At 41.6% G+C, this 20,020-nt stretch overlaps 1 protein-coding gene across 3 annotated transcripts in view; it reads left to right on the top strand.

Annotated features, from left to right (window-relative positions):
• MIPOL1 (mirror-image polydactyly 1) overlaps nucleotides 1–20,020 on the top strand; it is a 202,225-nt gene that overhangs the window by 32,810 nt on the left and 149,395 nt on the right. For 2 of the 3 annotated variants that reach the window (XM_053380083.1, XM_053380065.1), the window contains exon 2: nucleotides 1,952–2,048. In XM_053380083.1, the coding sequence (XP_053236058.1) occupies nucleotides 2,030–2,048 (19 nt within the window). In that variant the 5' untranslated portion in view covers nucleotides 1,952–2,029. Of the gene's footprint in view, nucleotides 1–923; nucleotides 1,050–1,951; nucleotides 2,049–20,020 lie in introns of those variants that run through there. The other variant, XM_053380074.1, reaches the window with a different exon arrangement.

The raw sequence follows: 20,020 nt of genomic DNA, 5'->3' as shown, positions 1-20,020 counted from the left end.
GCATAGTCTTTATACGTGGCATTGTAAATTATTTTCTGTGAGCAGGTTATGTTTGTGTAAGAAGTGCTTTGTGAATAAAGCTGTCCGTCTAATTCTATTGCTGATCAACAAGACTCATTTCCCTGCTAGCCCATGAACGCTGGCTGTGTGTACTTTAAGTAATTCTTGCTGGCATTCTACTATGGCTACTACCATAGTTGATGGTTTGTGCGTGTGAAATGCAATAATGACTTTTAACCTTCAAAGATTCTCCTGTGTTCACACCTTGCATTTTGCCATACTTCACATTAGTGTGGCTGTTGGAGTGGATATTCACACTCGATTTCCAGGAGAGGGCAGCATTTTCCTATACCAGGTGTATAAAAGAGCATGCCCTGCTTAGACTGCCAATGTTTCTTGTAATTACTCCCAGTATATTTGTTGCTTGCTTATGAATTAACTTGCATTTATGGAACTAAATCATTCCAATCATTTAATTACACCTGAGGAGCTGAACTATAATTGCTTGCTTCCAAGTAGGATCTGATATGGCTTGAGCAGTATTAATTTGGTGTTTACTTTTCTGAGTGCTAAAAGCATTAAACTGATTGTGCAGTGGGATTACATTTTACTAATTGCTGGCATTCATTAGCTGGGTAAATGGCGGGGAAGTATGACTGTATATTGTGGAGGGATAAAATTGTGGTTTTAAATAGTATATTACTAGGCACATTAAGGCCCTAAGACATGTTTTAAAATACTCCAGAGGTTATTAAAGACTGTATTTTCTTCATCTCTTGCTATATGAATACCTTATTAAAAGACTGCAATTATTATGGACCTTTTTGTGCAATATGTAGAGGAAAGACTTCATTGACTTAAAACACATTTCTTTGATATTAATAATAACCTTCTATATTTCCAGCTAATCCAAAAGTAAATGAGGAACTTATTTTGGGGGGGGGGGAATTGCCAACCCCAAATCAACACAGTTACACAGAACTGAAAAAGCCAAAGTTACAGCTTCATTTCAGGACTTTTTGTAAGGAATTCAGACTTCAGGGTCTGAGGTAATATTCTCTCTCACTCCTGAGAAGAAAGTCCCTTAAAATCTCTCATCTTGCTTTCACTGTGTATTCTTAGAGCTGAATCAAGTACAGGCTATACAGTATAAGCTACTTATCTATAATTTTTTTAAAAGTCTTCTTGTTCCTTATTTTGAACTTGATAACTACATGGTGGCTAGGTTTCTCAGTTTTTTTTCATTTTATGGCCGTCTGGGGTTCCTAAGAAGTAAACTTTCTTATTATAAGAAACATAAAGAACAAGGGTAGCCATGTTGGATCAGGAAAGGGAAAAACTTTCCAAAACCCATGGTTGGGTAATACCTTTATTAAGACCAACCAAAAAGTCACAAAACTGTGATAATGCAGGCATAATAACTGTAATTCCACATTGTCTCTAATGTGCATACTATTCTTACAAATTAAAAATGTTAACGTGGTGATTTATGTATCTTAATACGAATCTGAAAATATTGTGAGAACTTTCTCTGTGTAATATTTGCATATATACCTAAGGATTATGCAGAGCAAAACCTTGACATGACCTAATCCTGCATTCACTACCACTGGTAATGCAGACCAAGAAAAAAGTAATCATATTTGCTTTCCTGGACCTACTCATTCTATTTTGTAATAACTGTTGCCAGGATCAGGCTTTGAGGACTAATATGTTTCTCAACACCATCATTAAATTCAACAGAGAACAGAATAAATCTATCTAAACTGAAAGTGTGAACAAAAATATTTTTTACTGTGAAAGTCAATTTAATGTCACCTGTTAAAATAAACAGGTTTTATTGTCCTATTATAAACATTTTTTTTTGAGTCATTTGTCTTGTAAATTCCCTGACAAATAAGGGCAAGGTATAGGTGTGTTCTGATATATTGTTTTACGTTTATTTATCTAGACTTGGCTTTACTTTAGCTCTGAAGTCTTGGAGCAAGACGCGGAGACCTTGCCAGATCAAACAAGTTCAGAAATACAAATGGAGGACTGGTCAAAAGGTAAGGACTTCTGAGGTATTGATACATAACCACAGTGGCTATGCCAATGCTAGGCAATGCCTGGATGGAATGCATTTGTTCTTGCTGGTAGGTAAAAGTGACTGTTTAAAAAAGTTCACTTCTGTTCTGTTAAGTGATGTAACTGCAAGCATGTTCCTTTTAAACCAGACCTTTTTTTTTGTCTGTAAGGATAATATATACGTAGCAGAGGGCTGAACTGCTATTCTAATTGCACAACGGCTAGTAAGCACACCTGAGTTTTCTTTCTGTAATTACAGATGGGGGAGGTATTAGCATTGGGGCTTCAGTGGTGGGGTGGTGGGGAGTTTAATCCTTTCCAGCCATGATCTTGGCAATGAGTACAGTGGTACCTCAGGTTAAGTACTTAATTCGTTCCGGAGGTCCGTACTTAACCTGAAACTGTTCTTAACCTGAAGCACCACTTTAGCTAATGGGGCCTCCCGCTGCTGCCGGGCGATTTCTGTTCTCATCCTGAGGTAAAGTTCTTAACCCGAGGTACTATTTCTGGGTTAGCGGAGTGTGTAACCTGAAGCGTATGTAACCCGAGGTGCCACTGTATCTGTCCTATGGTGCAGTTTGCTGGTGGTGGGAGAGCTCCCAATGGTATGAATGGGAGCTTTCCCCCCTGAGGTTAATTGTGGCAGGGGAGGGTGGCAGGAAGCGATATTTACAGTTGTACCGTGGTTGTCAAACTTAATCCATTCCAAGAGTTCATTCGACTCCTGGAATGGTTCGAAAACCAAGACGCAGCTTCCAATTGGCTGCTGGAGCTTCCTGCACTCAGTCGGAAGCCACTTCGGGCGTTGCAAACCGGAACACTCGCTTCCTGGTTTGCGGCGTTCGGGAGCCAAAACGTCTGAGTACCAAGCCGTTCAGCAACCAAGGTACGACTGTCTTGGAATCATGGCTGCAGAGGGAACAGTTAACCTTTCCCTCCCCATGCATTGCAGTCCAATTGGGGAGAGGGACTATGCCTGCAATTCTAGAAAGGAAAGCCCTAGACATGTGTCCTAGCTGCATTATCCATGCTGTCAATCCATTTTCCTTGCATCTTACTCCTGTTGGCTTCCTTGTTTCATGCCGTTCCAAGTGAATTTGTTGTTATTTAGTCATTTAGTCGTGTCCGCCTCTTCGTGACCCCATGGACCAGATCACGCCAGGCACTCCTGTCTTCCACTGCCTCCTGCAGTTTGGTCAAACTCATGCTGGTAGCTTCGAGAACACTGTCCAGCCATCTTGTCCTCTGTTGTCCCCTTCTCCTTGTGCCCTCAATCTTCCCCAACATCGGGGTCTTTTCCAGGGAGTCTTCTCTTCTCATGAGGTGGCCAAAGTATTGGAGCCTCAGCTTCAGGATCTGTCCTTCCAGTGAGCACTCAGGGCTGATTTCCTTCAGAATGGATAGGTTTGATCTTCTTGCAGTCCATGGGACTCTCAAGAGTCTCCTCCAGCACCAGAATTCAGAAGCATCAATTCTTTGGTGATCAGCCTTCTTTATGGTCCAGCTCGCACTTCCATACATCACTACTGGGAAAACCATAGCTTTAAGTGAATTAAGCCTTACTTATCGCACGTATCGTGGAGAGTTGCTCTACCATCCAACGTTGCAACTTGAGTAAGAGTTCTGAAAGTTACGGTTCTGAAAATTATAGTCAACGTTGGCAGCAGTTCTGGCTGCCTTGCCCTTGATAACAAAGAGCAGGCCCTCCCCCAAGCACTCTTTTCCTTCCAGTTCAGATTCAGAAGCAGAGCTGGGGGCAGTAAGCTGGTCAGGAGGACAAGACAGCTCACACCAAACAGTGTGCCCCCCCCCCAGAATGCTTAGGCAGAGACACATACACATACACAGAAACACGAGGACCTTCAGCATCTATATGGAACTCGTGATTAACAAAAGAAATTGCTGTGCCTAGCTGTTCTGTTTTGTTCGTTGTTATCATTAGTTGTTTCCAGTTTTAGTTTCTGACGTTAGTGTAAGTTCTACTTACTTTAATTGTGACATTACTGCAACCATTTGTTGAAGGGTGGGTTGTAAGTGCAGACAGTAAGCAAGTAAATAAATAAATGCGGTATCAGTTGGGAGGAACTGCCCAGGGCATGTGCAGGCAGACGCCCCATTGTCCTTCCAAAGGTCAGTTCAATTGCATCTGGGCCGTGAGAGGTGCACATGTGCAGCCTTGGCAAATGGATCATGGGTGCAGAGAGAGAAAGAGAGGGGGGGCATATGTTGCATTTCTTTGCACGTGCTGTTCCTTGTCTTGCCGCTTTTCTTTTTCTTGAAAGGGTTTAGAACATCTTTATGAATGCAAAATAATGCAAGAGGAGACCTGCCTCCCCTTTAGCATTGGAGAGCCGTACTGGTGGTTCAGTAGAGGTACACTTCACGGTTAATTGCACTACGCCCATCTCTCTCTAGTTTCCAAGGAAGCAGTGAAAGTACATCAATACTAGCAATTCATCCATTCTTCCTATCACCACCAGCTTTTGAGTCAATATCAAAGTGACTGACTGATTTCATTCTCTCTGAAGAATATCCACTTTAATCAAAATTACAAACAGAAAACCCTTTTTGTACTATTATTTTAGGTGCATCTCTGGTTGACCTAGCAGCTCTAAATTACAGTCTCTGAAAAGCATCAGCTTCCTGTTTCTCCTCATAAAACCAAGATCAAGCTGCAGGCATGGAGAAGTTACAGGCTACCAACAGCATTGCCTAGTGCTAATCCCATACAAACTGAAGAGAGCCAGTAGCCAGAGCAGCCATCTTGTTTGCTTCGATTTGATTTACTAAGCAGTTAAATGTAATGTGCTACAAAGGAAAGATTAAAAAGCAAGGAGGAGTGTGGAGTTCTTCAAACATAAAACTGCACTGGGAAATGGGCTGGAGGTAGGGAACTTGACATTTGTGGTTAGAAACTGGATTCTGAGTTGACCAAGATTCAAACCAGGAGCCTTCTGATCTGTCTACCGGGGTCCCTTGTGGCAGAAGAGTCAGCGTTGTATAGGGAAGGAAGAAGGAGTAGTAGTAAATGTCATTTACTTCACAGCTGTGAGTGGCTTGCCACAAGAAACACAAGAACATAATAGATCAGAAAATCCCTTGTTAGAATCACATTACATTCACATTTGTGTGTGTATATGTCCCAGTGCTTCGTGCTGCTTCAGTCTCAGTCCTGAAGAGAACTTACTCCTCCTCCCGCATATTGCTAACTTTCCACTTAAAGTTTCCTAAGAAAGGGGTTTCTCTCATCTCCCTTCTCCCTGGCCATTTCTCTCCTGCAGAGCTTCGCTTTCTGTGGTGCTTGTATGAATGTAGAAGGAGGGCTGTTTCCTATATGCCGTTTGGGCCCTCTTGTGAGTGAACAGGATGGAGGAGAAGTGTTAAGGACTGGAATCTAGACAAGGTGAAGCAGCAAGGCCCTGTTGTACCAGCATATTCCACTATTGGAATAGGGAACCCTTCTTTCAGGCCCCAAGGGGTTGAAAACTATTCAGGGGCTGCTTGCCAGAGGTAGGGAGAGCCAGAAGCATCAGTGGGTAGAGCCATTGATGTCATTTTGTTTACCTTTGTACAGTAGGCTATATTCCAGCCATGCAAAAGCCAGAGATTTCTCTACAAATTTCTCCATCCCGGCAATCAAGGGGCATTATCACAGTTCAATGAGATGTTTTAGCCAGACAGAAGCACTCAAGGAGGGCACAGAGGGAGGGTGCTTTGGGGAAAGTGCCAAAGACTGGAAGGAAAGAGGCCTAGAAGGCCACATCCAACCTGTGGACTGGAGTTCACCACCCAACTGCTCTGTTTTACAACAACTCATGAAATGGGTCCATAAAGCATAAAACATAGAGAATTTATGGGAAAGTGGGTTAAATGTTGAATATCACAGGTGATTTTTAGAAAGAAAGAAAGAAATCTCCTTTGGGAAGCATCCTAACTATTATGCAGACTCTTGTGGCATGAGTTTCCTTTTTCGTAGTTGGCAATGGGGTTAGTTGTCCTGATCTCGACAGGAAATGTTTCCTTGACTTATGGCTGTTCCATGAATGGTCACTATACCCACTTGTTGAATTCCTTTTTCGTTATTGCCAGATAAAGGTTTCTAAGATGTGGCTCAGAGGAAACTGGACCACTGCAACTAACAAAATCCGAAGATGTCCTTCAGGCTCCCCTTTTCACAGCCAGCAACAAATATGTATTCATTCTATTACATTTTAGAACCTCTGTAGCCAGTTCAACTTTAGTACCTTTAGGGGTCACTATACCCTAAGAAAGGTTCAAAAGGTTAATTCTTTCAAAGAGTCCATTTGCAAGTTCTGCGACTTACACATGAAATAGTACCAGATTACCCTAACATCTTGGTATGCATAGTCCTTACACACAGTGGGCTTCATAATCAATTGGCCAAGATGAGTTATCCTTTTGTTTATAGAATTCCAAATTTTTGCTATGGAATGTGCATTTTGTGTTTTTTGACTGTGTAAAACAAAACAGAAATTACGTTGATAGATAGAGAACGTTCTTCACACCATTAAGGAACAATATGGGATAATAGTGTTATGAGCTATAGGGGGAGTAGGCTGTGTGGTGAGAGCCTTCTAACCACTGGAATCCAGCAAGTGTTCAAATGTAAACCAGGCTAGTTTCTGGATAAGGTAATTGCCCAGGTGATGGGCCACTAAGGGGAACAAAGGAAGTGGATCTATGCAAGATGTCAAATCGGTGGGGCCCCTCCCCCAACTCAATGATAGTTAGAAGGAATAAGGGTGAGTTGAGAGCAGAGAGTTTGTAGTGATGTGAGCTAGAAGCAAAGCAGCAAGATGGAAAGAGAAAGAGAGAGATTATTGAGTTCTGCTTGAATCCAAGGCTGCGGCTATGGTGGCCATTTAGGGCTTTAAAGGTCAGCACTAACACTTTGAATTGTGCTCGGAAACGTACTGGGAGCCAATGTAGGTCTTTCAAGACCGGTGTTATATGGTCTCGGCGGCCGCTCCCAGTCACCAGTCTAGCTGCCGCATTCTGGATTAGTTGCAGTTTCTGGGTCTCCTTCAAAGGTAGTGCATTGCAGTAGTCCAAGTGGGAGATAATTAGAGCATGCACCACTCTGGCAAGACAGTCTGCGGGCAGGTAGGGTCTCAGCCGGCGTACCAGATGGAGCTGGTAGACAGCTGCCCCGGACACAGAATTCACCTGCGCATCCATGGACAGCTATGAGTCCAAAATGACTCCCAGGCTGCACACTTGGTCATTCAGGGGCACAGTTACCCCATTCAGGACCAGGGAGTCCCCCATACCTGCCTGCCCCCCTAAACAGTACTTCTGTCTTGTCAGGATTCAACCTCAATCTGTTAGCCGCCACCCATCCAGTCTGTTAGCAATCCATGCATGGATTGGGGCGGGGTGCAACAGTATATTTGTGTTCCAATGTACAGTAGTTCAGTTTGCAAAATCCCTGATCTGTCATGGCCATTGGAGGCTTAGGAAGTATGCGTTAGAGCTGTAAATACTATTCATTTTTGTGTTGTGATTCTTTTACGATCTCTCCCCCACCCCCGGGGTTAGGATTTTATTCAGTTCAATTTAGCTGCAGTTCAGAAATAATGGGCTCATTCAAAGAATTGCACATGGAGTTTACAGTCTATGAGTAGCTGATGTGGTGCTGCCCAGATATTGGATCCCAGCATTGGCCATGCTGACTGGAGCTGATCTGAGCTAGATTCCAGCAATGTCTGGAGGGTACCACATTGACTTAGCCCTTAGTATTATGGAAGAGTTACTGTGTTGTGTATTTAAACATCTTTTCTTTGTTCACCAGCCCTTTTCCCATTTCTAACCCATGCTAGATCTTTATTCAAGATGTTGGCTTTTTCTTTCTTTCCTTCATGGCAGTGGGGTTAGAGGGGTACGAGTCAAGTCTTAAGTAGGAGATAGTGTTGTTATGATCATCCTGTCAGCTGTCTCTCATACTATCATTTCTCCATCATCTATACATCTGAATGGCAATAAGGTTGGCCATCACTGCACAAACTTGGCAGAGGCTCATCTTGACGGTTGTTTGCAGAATAAAGCAAGCTGCTTACATCTCAGTTTCTCCATCCAAGTTGTTGCTCAAACATTTTCTGCCAGAAAAAGATTTATGGTTGCTGGAATTCATGTAGTTCATATGGAATTCAACAGTTCATATAGAATGGGTTATATTCTGTTACTAGTGATGGTCAACATGGTGCCCTCCCGCTGTTTCAGACTACAACTCCCATTAGCCCCAGGCAGCATTGCCAATAGCCAGGGACGGTAGGAATTGTTGTCCACAGCATCAGGAGCAGGAGAGGGGAGCAGGTTGGCTACCCTGATCTAGGAACTCACAGCCTTTGCAGTAATTTCTTCTTTTTCTTGCAGAATGTTGTAAAACCTATAAACATGACTCCATTAGTTTCTTCTGATGTTTTTATTTGTCATTAGAAAGCAAGAACCTGCTACAATTCATTCAATACAAGTCCATTTCATATGGAGAAAAGCCATTTGCCCCTGTTTTCAGAACTCTAAAGTCCTTTCTGCCTCTCATCCAAAACTGCAATGACTACATAAAAGAAGAGAAGGGCCCCCAGTTCTCTCTATTTACATATGCAGTGGTGGGAGTGGCTTGGGCTGCAGCGAACAGCACCGGCCAGTTCTCTATGGTCTGGAAGCGGACCAGAGAGAAAACTACCACTCCATGTCCGTTCCCTGAGCACGTCCCCCAGGCCACCACGGATAGGCATGATTCAAAACAGGGTCTGGTGGGTGACCTGTGATGCTCCACTACGGCCAGGGGGTGCGAGCCAATGGCCGCATGGGAAACTGGCGTGTTCCAGATGTTGTAAACAAAATCTGCCCTTATTCCCTTATGGGGTATGCAAGAGCCCTTTATAGAGTCCTTTGTAGGTTCTCTATCGGTAGGAGAAAATAACAGAGGCCAGCCAGAGAATATTGAGAAGCAAAGCAGCAAGTAAGCCTGATCTTTATTAAAGCTGTTGCAATTGGTGCTCCCCTCGCACACAGGAGAGAGGAGAAGGACCCAGAACAAAGGTGTGCCTGCCCTTATATAGACGTTTTAAATTCCCTTCCCTGGAGCTCAAGACCACCCCTCCATACATCATACATACATCACAGAAGGGGTGTAACCCAAGACCATCCCCAACAAACATCAAAGCTACATCACAGAAAAGGCGGTCTACAACATAAATTTGAATGTTGTTGTTTTTCCTGTCTGCCAGGTTATCTGATTCCCTTTCCGGGTAGTCTGGCCATTCCTTTGAGATGGTGATTTCCCAATTCCTGAGACAATGGGAAGGTTCCCTCACCCCCCCCCTCCTTGCAGAGAAAACATTTGGTCAGTTTGGGAGTCAAAATGGTTTCAGGACGGTCTTCCTGTGCTGCTCCAGACATGTGGTCCACATATCGATGTATGTGCTAGATTGGTACATTTATGAACATTATATATATGTGACGCGGGTGGCGCTGTGGGTGAAACCACAGAGCCTAGGGCTTGCCGATCAGAAGGTTGGCGGTTCAAATCCCCACGACGGGGTGAGCTCCCGTTGCTCGGTCCCAGCTCCTGCCAACCTAGCAGTTCGAAAGCACGTCAAAGTGCAAGTAGATAAATAAGTACCGCTCCGGCGGGAAGGTAAGCGGCGTTTCCATGCGCTGCTCTGGTTCGCCAGAAGCGGCTTAGTCATGCTGGCCGTAGAGAAGCTGTATTGGCTCCCTCGGCCAATAAAGCGAGATGAGCGCCACAACCCCAGAGTCGGCCACAACTGGACCTAATGGTAATGGTCAGGGGTCTCTTGACCTTTTATATATATATATATATATATATATATATATATATATATATATATATATAAAAAAACAACCGCCACCCACCTTTTATGGATGGGATGAGCGGCCATTATGGATCAGTGAATATAAGTGATACTTGGTGTATACAAATGTAAAAAAACAAGAACCAAAAACCTGAAGGATGAAGAGCAAAGGCAACTATGTTCAATATTTTTTAAGTTAAATACTAAGTTGACCACTCTCTTCACAGCTTTTTCTTTTTCCCTTCTTCCTCAATTTTTTTTGAATACTTTGACATAAGCAATACTGTGAGGACTTAAAAAAGAAGCTGCTCGCATCTAACTCATAAGTTCCTTCTTGACGGAGCAACCGAGTACCTATCTCTTGAGGTTTGATTTGATTTGTTGAAAACCGATACAGTATATTGAAAAAGGAGAGCAGTGACTGCTAAGTACCCCTGTTCATTCTCAAAGGCAAGTTGGCATCCCTTAATGCTGTATTTCTTCAACTTTAATATAATTTGGTGTTTACCGCTTGGACTCCATGGCTTTGCGTTGCCAGTATTATACGCTTTTTGGAGTTGTCAGGTATCTTCCAAATAAGGTTTAGGGAAATTATCACAAGTACTGCAAATGTCTGGCCATTGCTTTGCTTATAAACCTTTTTGGATAGAGTTTTATTATCAAGAAGTGTAAAGCTTAAATTTAGACCAGGCCAGCCTTACTACAGGTATGATGAGCAAGGACATAACCATTTTTTTCATTAAAAACCAGTTCATGTCCCCCAGGGGGATGCATCAGAGATGAAATGAGATTATCAAAGATTTTGCCTGCATGTTTAATGTACCGTTTTCCAGAGAATGACGTTTATCAGCTCATTATTGCCTAAAGTGGCCTTAATGTTATTGTGATGCAGGCTAAAAAAATAAAACAAGTACTTTAAAGGTATGTTATTTCAATAAGGCAGGGGGCATTTGTGTGTGTGTGTGTGGTTGGTGTGGTTGCCTAATTTTGCCATTTTAAATTATAAAATTTATCATATTGGCATTAATACCTGAATAAATTTGGGTGACAAAGAGGATTTCTGTTTAATTAAAGGGTATGCAGGGACATGACCTTGCTCCACATAAAAAGGAAATTTAGATAATTAAGATTTGGATAATTGATGAGGAAATATATAATAAGAGTGTTATCTGCCAGGTGTCACAGTAACTAGATAGATAGATAGATAGATAGATAGATAGATAGATAGTATATATAATGGAAAGGCTTACTTTCTTCCCTTTTTAAAATGCTGGTTTAGATAGAAAACCCAAGTACTAGTTTGGCTGAGTAAAACTCCACCAGGCACTGTGTTTGGAAATTATGTAATAAATCTATATAGATTGTAATGATATCTTGAAGGCCTGTATTTAAACTAACCTGAATTACAATGAGAGATAAACAGAATATTTACTCATCCCTTATGAGCTGCTGCTGATATGTAAATTTATTCTTCTACTTTGCACAAATATACTTTTGAGCTACTGCTTAAACACTTCAAGGTCCTTAGCCAAACAGTTTTAATGATGCCTCCAATATTATAAAAGTGTGACATTTGACGAATACCTTGTGTAGTTGTGATACTGCAGTAAAATATAAACAACACACAAAGAAAACCCGGCGCATCAAATCAGTGTGCAGCACCTAGATAATTTATAATTTTACTGTTTATATCCATCTTGACATTTTTTTTTTATCTGCCAAAGGCAGGTTTCATTTGGATTCTTAATCTGAGATTTATTTGGTGGATCTGGAAGTCATAGCTAGAATTCCCACAGGAAGTGGTCCATCTACCAACAGATTAAATGGCAGTCCTGCAGTTGTTAAGGGAGCTCTGCATTTAACACACATGCATACTCGCTCAGTCAGCCCGGTGGAGAAAAATTAAAGTAGTAACCCAGGTTTAGGAACAATGTAGCTAAAAAGTCCCATATTTGCTGAATGACAAAGGGTTATATAGCAGCATTTTCATTTTATTATTCGTGCTTGAATTTCTTGTTTGCTTTGTTGAGTCTGCTGACGAATACTAATAAATGCCTGAAACAATCCGCACGGGAGATGCCTGGCAACAAAGCTATGCGGTGGACCTCCCTGATCTTCTCCAGTTCACAACCTGACCTTTTGAAAAATTGCCTGGGCTAAGCTGCAGAATTTGGGTGTAATGGTTATTGTTAACTCCAGCTTTAGGATTTATTAATTTGTGTGATCAAGACTTACCTATACTTCAAAGTTTCAAAAGACCAAACACAATCATCCGTCCATTAGAACTAACATTGTGTTTCATTGAAATTGCCCTCCCCGCTTCTTCTTCTTCTTCGTCGTCGTCTTCTTTTTTTTACTATCTGTCTAGCAATACTGCTATTTTGATTGTATATGCGTGGAATCTCAAAAATGGTCTTAATGCCCAGGCACAGAACAAAAAAATCTGCACAACTGCAACTGATTTCTCTCCTAAATCTAATGCTGGGAAATAATATGTTAATGAATTGCAAAAAAAATAAAATAAGCAAATGCCTAAGGAAGCTCGTGATATTTACACAGTAAGTGCTTAATGATCACAGTTGACACTGAGTACTAAAATTATGATTAGCCAGCTTTGAGAAGAGGTTATGAAAGGCGGTATCTGCCAAACTGGGCTGGTAGTGGTGGTGGCTAAATTTAGGCTTCAATCCTATGTACACTTACCTGAGAGTAAGCCTCACTAACTACGATGGAATTTACTTTTAAGAAAACAAAAATAGGATTTCATTAATGTTTCTTGAATTTGAGAAAGGGAATTAACTACCTTTGGGGTTTCCTTAAAATTGCCTTTCTACTAGAACCCCAATGGCTACTAAATCTCTCTTCATTTTTATCTTGCAAATGGTGTTTATTTTAATGATCTTACATATTGTAGTGTTTTTGTGGCTGGTGGACCATAACTGTTTTCGTACAATGGTATCTTGAGTATTGTTGTTATTATTGATTGCAATACATGCACACGGTGCATAACAGAGAAAAATGAGCACCAAATACAAATCTCTGATCCAAGGACCTCGCGTTCTAAATATCAAGAAGGTGGGGACAGAAGAGGAGTTGGGATGGAAAGGCAGAAGTAAGGATAGCAGGAATGAGCATGAACCAGTGCAGTTACAGGTACTTAAGCTTGGTAGCCATTGTGTGTGGCCAGAGTTGAAAATAAGACTGGGAACCAAGTGGGAGCACTCAGAGTAGGACACTAGAAAGTGAGGCATTCACCTACATCGATTTCAGGGAATTAACTTTGCAATGTTCATTTAGGGGAGGCATATGTGGGCACCGTGTTCTTGATTCATAATTCTAATGGGGGTTGATTCATTATAAAAACAAAAAACTCATCATCTAATTGTTTCCACTTTAGAAAAGAGTAGTGCTGTGGTATATAGCCTCATGGCTGTGATACAGATTCTGTTTGTGCAGAAACTCCCCAATTTACGTCAATTTCCAGAGCAGCCTCCTTGAGCCATGCCTTGTGCTATTCCTGTGGGCCTTCCAGCCCTCAAGAGCAGCTTTTCACAGGGCAAAGACTAAGAGGCTGTAGCTGGAAGAAGCTGGACAAATCCCCACTGCATGGGCAGAGTTGCAGTCATGCATCTCTCTGTTCAACCCCGTGAAACGGTATTGAGCACAAAATTGTGCCTACAGATGGCACGAGTTTAATTATGTTTGTTTTTATACTGTGAGAACACATCTGGCAGTCCTATCCGAATTCTTTAATAAATCACAAATTGGATATTTCTAGGTCTATTTTATATGTCTCTTCTAGCTGACACAATATATGTATTGATCAGCTCTCTTCTACAGATTTTTGTCTTATTACTTAACTAAACCTAGGGCTTACGTTGTAACACAGAGAGCTAAGGAATATTGAGTAGGGAGTAAAACGTGGTGTACAAAACTTTTTTTCTCACTGAGAGAACTTGCTGATCATTGATTAGCGGTAGTGAAAGGGTGAAACGTTCTTGAGTTTTAACTGTACCACCTTTATAAGTAGTTATTCCTTAATAGTATGTGAAGGAAGATAGATAGATAGATAGATAGATAGATAGATAGATAGATGATAGATGATAGATAGATAATACTTTATTCGGCTATAGGCCCACAAGGTAAAACCAATCAATAAATAAAATAGCATTTTACATTCTAAAATATCAACTAAAATATTTCAACGCATAATCTCCTTCACGTTACATACAATCTCTAGATGTACCATATTGTGGCCTTGAATATAAAGATGGTGGATAGAGTTTACTAGATTTTTAATAGTCATGCAGCATTCCATGAAGACTTTTATATGAAAGAACTGAATTCAGGAATCTGGCAACCTGTAATGTTCTATAAGAGTCAGTGTCCTGGAGTAGATAGGCTAGATGTAATTCAGGTGGTTTAGCAACAGTTTCCAAAATGATTGAACTGAGAATCCTTGATCGGGGAACAATATATAAAGGACAATTAAACAAGATATGATAAAGGGATTCTATTGATTTGTTGTCACATGCGCATAAAACAGAGGTTTTACCGTTAGAAAATCTATTGCTCAGCACATTTGAGGGGAACACATTAAATCTGGCTCTAACAAAAGTGAATCTATGCGACGCAACCGATAAGGTAGACAGATATCGAGGTATCTGGGACATAAATGTAATGCCCTGATTTATCGGGGAACATGTACCTCCACCTGTAGTAAGATTTTGTTGCAAATCAACCTCCTCCAATCTTTGTTTGATGACCTTTTTTCCTGTAATTAGATCTAAATTTAGTATATCGGAAGGCGAGATTCCATAAGACAACAGTTTGGAATGGATTTTTGTTGCCCATGGGCTGGTAAATTCATCTCTCCAAAGGCACTGAATAAGATGGTAATTGGGCAATTTATGCCAAAGGGACAGCCAGTAATTAAAGGCATGTCTCCACATCAGGATCTCTAAGGAGGGGGTCTTAAGTTCTAAGCGAATAGCCTAGTTGCTTACACAGGAGGGTAGTTTCAAAAGGCGTCTGAGAAAAAGATTTTGCAATGTCACCAGAGGCATGAGGTTTACAAAAGCGCCCCATAAAGGGACCGCATAGGCCATAGTTGCAACCACTTTTGCACTATAAACTTTTAAGGCAGATGGAACATGCATAGCCCCCTCTGTAAAGAAAAAGCATAATAGAGCATAGATAAGGGCTTTGCCCTTATTTTGTAAGTATGTGGTATGCGCTTTCCATCCCATATTATGCTGGAAGTAAATTCCTAGATATTGAAATATGTAGACTTGTTCAATTGGCTTCTCCTCGAGTTCCCACCTATACAATTTACGACTCCTGGAAAAAATTAGGACTTTAGATTTGGAATGGTTCAAAAATGTATAAGGTTGATAACAAATGTTGGAAATGCAAAGAAAAAGAAGGGACGTTCTTTCATCAATGGTGGGAATGTAAGAAAGTGAGAAGCTTTTGGGAAATGATATATAATGAGATGAAAAAAATGTTAAGATATACTTTTGTGAAAAAACCTGAAGCTTTTCTTTTAGGGATTGTAGGAAAGGACATAAGAAGAAAGGACTGTAAGCTTTTCCAATACGCAGTAACGGCAGCCAGAATTGTGTTGGCCCAGAAGTGGAAACAAGAGGAGATACCGACGATAGAAGAATGGAGATTAAAATTGACAGACTATGCAGAACTGGATAAATTAACTGGGAAAATTAGATACAGTAAAGATCAAAAGTTCATCGAGGACTGGGAAAAATTTGTGGACTATCTGAAAAATACATGCGGTGTTAACACAACGCTAGTGGGATTTCAAGAGGCACTGTAAAAAACAAATAAGTATTGTTTATTAGAAATATTAGGAGTAAGGAGGAACATTGGCAATATGAAAGAAGGGAATGTGTATTAAAGGTATAAATATGGATGATTGTCAGAGACGCTGAAGGAAGTCCAAAACAGTCATGATTTGTTGTATTCGGGATAAAATGTATAATTTGATGAAAACTAATAAAACTTATTAATAATAATAAAAAAAAGATTTGGAATGGTTAATAGTAAGTAAATTTGTTTGGCAATATAACGCGAAGATCTTAAAGGCCCTCCTCAAACCGATTCTTGAATATGAGAGGATCACCGCATCGTCAGCGTACAATAGTAAGGAGCAGCGATAGTCTGCAAGCCTGGGTGCGTGAATGGTGGTTTGGGCCTCAACTAGGGGAGTTCTCATGTCACTAATATAGAGGTTAAAGAGATAGGGGCAAGGATGCACCCTTGTCGTACCCCCTTATTTATTGGTACAGAGTTTGTGAGATCGCCCTCAGGTGTTAACCTCACCCTAGCGGCCGTCCCTTCATGTAATTTGATCATAAGCCACAACAGCCTTTTATCTATGCCCCACTTTGCCAATTTTTCCCATAGCAGCTCTCTAGAGATACTGTCAAAAGCCGCCTTCAGGTCTATAAAAGCGGCACATAGAAGACCATGAGTGGGGGAAGAATACTTCCGCGCCAAATGATATAGAATTATTGCATGGTCGATAGAAGCACGATTTGGTCTAAACCCGGCCTGTTCATGGCCTATCAGATTGGAATCTTCGGCCCATTGGGTTAGTCTGGTTAGCAGGAAGCGAGTATAGATTTTTCCGATGATTGATAATAAACTGATATTACGATAGTTTCCTGGGTCCTCTGGTGGTCCTTTTTTATATATAGGAATTATGATGGACTCCTTCCATGATCTAGGTATCTGGCCCGTGGCATTAATTGCATCAAAGATTTTTGCAAGAATTTTGGCCCACCATGCTGGGTGTTGTTTAATAGCTTCCGCCGGGATCAGATCGGGCCCTGGGGCTTTATCAGTTTTCAATTTAGCAATTAAATCAACTATTTCCTCCGGGTCAGTATCTGGCCATATGGGCAAGTGACATGAAAGAGTATCAGAATGAATGTTAGAGATAACTGTCTGGGAGAAATATTTTCTTAGAAATTGTTCCCATGTCGGGGCTGGTATAACCGTCAATGGGTATTTCCTCGATCTTTTGTTGATTAAATTCCAAAAACCACGAGAGCTGTGAAGCTTAGAGGCAGCAATCAGCGCTTGCCAACGTCTTAGCTGCCATTCATGCTTGGCTGACTTCTGTGCCTGTTTGTAAGCAATTTTGGCCTGCAAGTACTCTGGGGGAAGAGTTTCAGCTCCAGAAGATTTATATCTGTTGTAGATACAACAGAGAGAGAGTCTTGCTTGCTTACATTTGGAATCAAACCAAGGTGCACCGAACCTGGGTTGATCTCGGTTAACCAGGTGAGTCGGCATCGTAAAGAAGCTAGTTAAATCTGCAGAGAGGTGGGAGAACCACTCCAATATCCTATTTGGTTCAGACAACTCCGCCACTGAAACAATAAGGGGTTCAGAGATATTCCTCTGGAAGAATTCTGCGTATTTTTGGGCCTGTTTCATAGACCATTTAATGCTTCTTACTTGAGCTGCGGCATTTAAACCTACATGAATTGGGTGTGAACCGCTAACCGGGTGCCAGTCAAGCGTTAGCTTGGCCGCTAGAGGTAGGTGGTCACTGGATTGTACATTGTCTACTTTAAAATAAAAGAAGTTTGAGAATAGGTCTTCTGAAACTAGAAGGTAGTCTAGGACACTATTTGATGTTGTGCCCAAATGAGTGAATTCTCCTGGCACGTCCGGAGGGCAATTGCCATTCAGAATGTTCAAATTCATACGAATGGCCAATTGATAAAGGAGGACTCCCGCCTCATTCACTCTGATGTCCTTAGATCTTCTTGATGTAAAAGAGATTAAATCAGATTTTGGGTAGGGGGGAGGTACCCACCACTTGGCCTTGATTATCCCATCCCAATTGGCGGCTGTACGTGCATTAAAGTCACCACCCATTATCGATGGAATATTAGGGTACATAACATAGCATGCCAATAAATGATCTTCCAGAGAATCCCATCTATAATGGAGGTCCGATATAAGACCACCTGGAGGAAGATAAACATTGGTGATTAATAGGGAGAATTTTTCGCTTGAAATCAGACCTGTAAAGGCAAAAGGAGGAAAAGTCTGAACTAGCGAGAGTTTAGCGCTCATTTTAAGCGATATGGCGATTACAAGACCACCTCTGGACCGGCCACCTTTTTGTGAGGGACTAGCTGGAAGTGATATCAGTTCAAAGCCATTTATATCTATTTTATCTTCTTCCCATGTTTCTTGCAAAAGGATTATCTGAAAAGAGTTTATATAGGACAAAAATTCGGGATCTAATCTTTTCCTTTTCCAGCCAGCAATATTCCAACTTAGGACTGCTAGCTGGGGACTTCTGTGTTGTTCTTTTAACAGTCAAAGTGAAGGAGGGGCAGACTCTCAGGAAGAGACAGAAGATGTAACAAAAAAATCAGTTATTTTACATTGGGAAGATGGTAATGTTGGGATACTGCCAGGGAGGCAAAGTCCATCTGAGCCCTCAAGCCGGCTGCCGGACGATCCATCGACCTCCCGTAGACAGGCAATATCAGCTATCAGCGACACGAAGCCTCAAGAATTTAGATTGCCACATTCTTAGGCTGGTGCACACTCTATCAGCAGAATTCACACAGCAAAAGATGCACAGCAGGAGAGCATATTTACAGTTTATTCAGCGTTGGTCAGAACAAAGAAACCATGACCGTCTGCTTCGGTCTGCTCAGGCAACAAGAAGAGAGAAACGAAAGCAACGACACAACATAAACATCCTGTGAGACAGGAAATACGCAGGCTGTGACACAAACATCCTGCTCCCTTTTAAGGTGGAACGGAAATATCCTAACATCCTCCCCCTTTCCGTGTAACCTGTAGTACCTGTGGTTCAACCCAATTGCAACCTTTGTACGTAAACCTTAAGTTGTTCTCTGTTAACAACCTTAGACAACAGATCAGCAGGAATTTCATTTCCTGGCATGTAGGACACCTGAATGAGTCCTTTCTGAATACACTCTCTTGCACGATGTAGCTTAATCTGCAAGTACTTGGTTCTTTGCTTGCAACTCTCCGAGTTCAGCAAAGCCAAACAAGATCTATTGTCTTGATACACTTGTATAGGACATTTCACAGAAACCCCGATGTCCTTAAACAGTTGCATCAACCATTCACAATCCATGAGTGAAAATGACAGAGCATTGAGTTCTGCTTCACAGGAACTTAGGCTCACTGCCGTCTGCTTTTTGCACAACCAGTCAAACAGGCAGTGGTTGTACATGTAGCATACTCCAGAAGTGCTTGTACCATCCATGGTGTCACTTCCAAAACTCGCATCTGCAAAGATTTCAAGACCTCCAGTCTTCTGACTGGTGAACCTCAGCCTGTAGTGCATAGTCCCTTTCAAATACCGGGCTATGCGCTTCAGAGCTTTCCAATCCTGAACAGTAGGATTGTTAGCATGTCTGCTAAGCAGGTTAGTGCTTACAGCAATGTCAGGTCTTGAACATCTAGCAATGAAATTCAACTTGCCTAGAATGGATCTGTACAGCGTTGTGTCAGAAAACGCTTCAGCAGTACCATCTACCTGGTAACCTGTCACCATCGGTGTGTGTGCTGGGTTTGCATCAACCAAATTCAACCTGGTTAATACATCAGCAATTTTCTGTGTTTGGTGTACCAGAAAATTACCTGCTTGGTCCCTCTCCACCTGCAGAGAAAGATAGTTGGATACCTCACCAAGATCCTTCATGTCAAAGTGCTCCTTCAGTTGAGCTAGGGTGCTTTGGTAAAAAGCCTGATTCTTCCAAAACATCAGAAGATCATCAACAAAACATAAACAATACAGTTTGTTTTGCCCCTCCTCCTTGACAAACACACACGGATCAGCTTTGCCCTGGTGAAAACCTAGAGAAAGCAACGTCTCAGTGAGTTTTGTGTTCCAACACCTGGCACTCTGCTTGAGACCATATAAGGATTTCCACAGTTTACAGACCATTCCCTTCTGTATCTGCATCCCGTCAGGTGGAAGCATGTACAGCTCCTCCCCCAAAATCCCGTACAAAAAAGCTGTATTTATGTCATGATGGGAAACATGCAGTTTTTCCTCCGCAGCGATCTTGAGCATCAGCCGAACGCTCTCA

This window comes from Podarcis raffonei, chromosome 1, assembly GCF_027172205.1.
Source record: "Podarcis raffonei isolate rPodRaf1 chromosome 1, rPodRaf1.pri, whole genome shotgun sequence".
Classification (NCBI taxonomy): domain Eukaryota; kingdom Metazoa; phylum Chordata; class Lepidosauria; order Squamata; family Lacertidae; genus Podarcis; species Podarcis raffonei.
This window is presented reverse-complemented; position numbering and strand designations above follow the sequence as displayed.